At 35.3% G+C, this 2,612-nt stretch overlaps 1 protein-coding gene across 1 annotated transcript; it reads right to left on the bottom strand.

The window, feature by feature from the left end:
* On the bottom strand, positions 614-1,929 carry LOC109224134. Its single transcript, XM_019388723.1, has 4 exons — positions 1,852-1,929; positions 1,322-1,414; positions 1,141-1,248; positions 614-1,036 (listed from the first exon to the last, which is right to left on the bottom strand). The coding sequence occupies exons 1-4, from the start codon at positions 1,927-1,929 to the stop codon at positions 614-616; spliced, it is 702 nt and encodes a 233-aa protein (XP_019244268.1).

The following is a 2,612-nucleotide window of genomic DNA, read 5'->3' as shown; positions in this document are numbered from 1 at the left end:
GAATCGGAGCAAAAGGCAAAGATTCCAGTTTTCAATTAGACTTCTCTAGCAGCAAGAATACTAAACTACATCCCTCAAGAATAGCAACAAGTATATGATACAATGTGACTACACTTCAGAACATAAATGGTGACATAGCGCAACATTAAATAATAAAGTACATATACCTCAACTACCCAAAAAACATTCTGTTGATCTAAGGAACCACATAAAATCCACAACCCACATCTTTAATCAAGAAAATGACAGATCAAGTAGTTTTTACTACAAAAAATACATGAACAAGAAGCAGATTCTTTTACAAAAGATACATGAACGGAAGTCAACACAGGCAGAAACAAATTCGCCAGCATTTTGGGCAGAAACTGGAAAAATTGGGCAGAATTTTTGGGCAGAAACTGGAAAAATTGGGCAGAATTTTTCTAAAAAAAAATTCGCCAGCATTTCGGCGCTTTTTGGGCGTTTAGAAAGAAGAAGAAGAAGAAGAATCAACAGCAATCTAGACTCCAATATGGAAAACTCAAACCACAGTAAAATTCAATACATATATTAACAAATATCAGCAGCTCTACAGTTGCTAAAATATAAATTTTAGCCTAGGAATAAAGTGATGCTAACCTTGATTGTTGCTACCTGTAGATGGTCGACGGATCAGTTGATTAGCAGCTTGTGGTGCAGAGGTAGCTTCTCCTAGTGACGAAACAGACAATGTTGCTAGTATGTTTGGATTAATTAATGCTGCACGCTGAAGTTGAGCAATTACATCTGCAGTAATTTCTTTTCGCATAGTTCTCTTTTGTTCTTCCATTTGTTCCTCCATCTTTCGAACCCTTTCTTGCATTTCTTGCACTGTATTATTTGTGGCATTTGAAGTCTGCATGAAATGGCCCACTTTTCCTTTCAAAGTAGTCTTTGTAACCCCCCGTCCATATAATCTTAAACGTCCTGGATGTTCAGGACCCATGACAGATGAAAATGCATCAACAGACTGACTGCCATTTATACTTTGTTGTGTTTCAATTTTTTCCATTTCAGCCTAACAAAGCAAATTCAACAAAAGAATTAAAGTAAATAAAAAATAAGGAAGAAGAATAAATAAAATAATCTCATCTAAAACTTGCATATAGATAATATTAATACAATTTTACTAGTTGTATTTTCGTCTGAGTCCTTGAACACACGCCCAGGTTTTCTTGCTCTTGTGGCCACAAACATCTCCTTAAGTGATACAGGTTCCTTTGTTTTTTCCTAGTCGCACGAAAATGGATATAAGAGATCTTTAAAAAATATAATAGATATAATAATAAATAATAGTACACACCAATTCATTACGGATTAAAGCAAAACTTGTTTTGCCAGCAGTGTGTGAATCCGTCAACTTTTTTCGCTTCTCCTTGTTGATTTCGGATGATCTCTGCAAAATAAAATGAATCAATACAATATAATCAACCAAAATAGAACAACATTATTTGCAATAATTTGTGAGATGCACAGAACCATCTGTAGAGTTATAGCTCAGCTACTTGTGAGTTATTTGCAACAACTTGTGGTCTCTAAGCTAGCAAAGAATGAAGGAGAGCAATTGACAAGATTTGCTATATCAGAGTATGCTGGGATATACAAACTGTAGAGTTATAGCTATATGCTGCAGCGACTAAGCTTGTTGGGATACTTTTCGTTGAACTTGATAACCAATCTATGAAGTTCTTATTTCAAACTCTTCCTTATCTTGAGAGTATTCCAAGCAAAAAACACTAGCAACTATATCAGAAGAACCATGAGATGCACAGAACCATGATCATGGTTTATATACTGGTTGTAACTATTGTCAAGATCATGGTTTATATTTACCTGTAGTTTATCAGAACTCCAATATTTCAGGAGCTCTTTAAACTGATATTCTGGTATATAATCGGGCCTTTTTGCCATTCGAACCTCATCATTTTGATAGACATCATAATGATCTTTCTTTAGTTGACTTTTATGCCTTCTCCAAGCATTTCCAATTGAAAATAAAGTTCATGTTTTTGCAGCATCAGGAATATCATACTTCAACTACAATTTGATTTCATTTGATTAGCAGAAATGGTAACATACTTTTAACAAATAACTGAACATTTGGATCGGAACTTCAAACCTTGGTATATGTCCATAAATCGTCTTTTGTGTCCATTTTCCTCCAATCCAATATATCCAGCGGGCAAAGAGTTGCAGTCCTTGCCAATGTACCGAGGAAGCTACCAAACTCTTTTACATCTTCTTTAGTAGGACCAATGGGCTGATTCAAATTGTTAAGTCTGATCACCTTACGCGTCTTTCGGCTATGGACACTACGCATTTGTGTCCTGCCTCTTTTTTTTGGAGTTACAGGACCAGAAGCTACAATAAAATACAAAAAATAAGAGGTTATGGATGAATTTAGTAAGATTCTAAGTTATGTAGACTTACCTTGTTCTTCAGATCGTTCATTAGCTGTAGGAGTGGTAGAATCTATTTGCATTTGCTCATCTACAATGTGCCCTTCTACAACTTGCTCCTCTACATGTCGTTTATTTGCATCAGATCGTTCTCCTATTGTTGGTTGTTCTTCAATTAGTTTTAGCAGATGCTCT

Source organism: Nicotiana attenuata, chromosome 3, assembly GCF_001879085.1.
Source record: "Nicotiana attenuata strain UT chromosome 3, NIATTr2, whole genome shotgun sequence".
Lineage (NCBI taxonomy): Eukaryota > Viridiplantae > Streptophyta > Magnoliopsida > Solanales > Solanaceae > Nicotiana > Nicotiana attenuata.
This window is presented reverse-complemented; position numbering and strand designations above follow the sequence as displayed.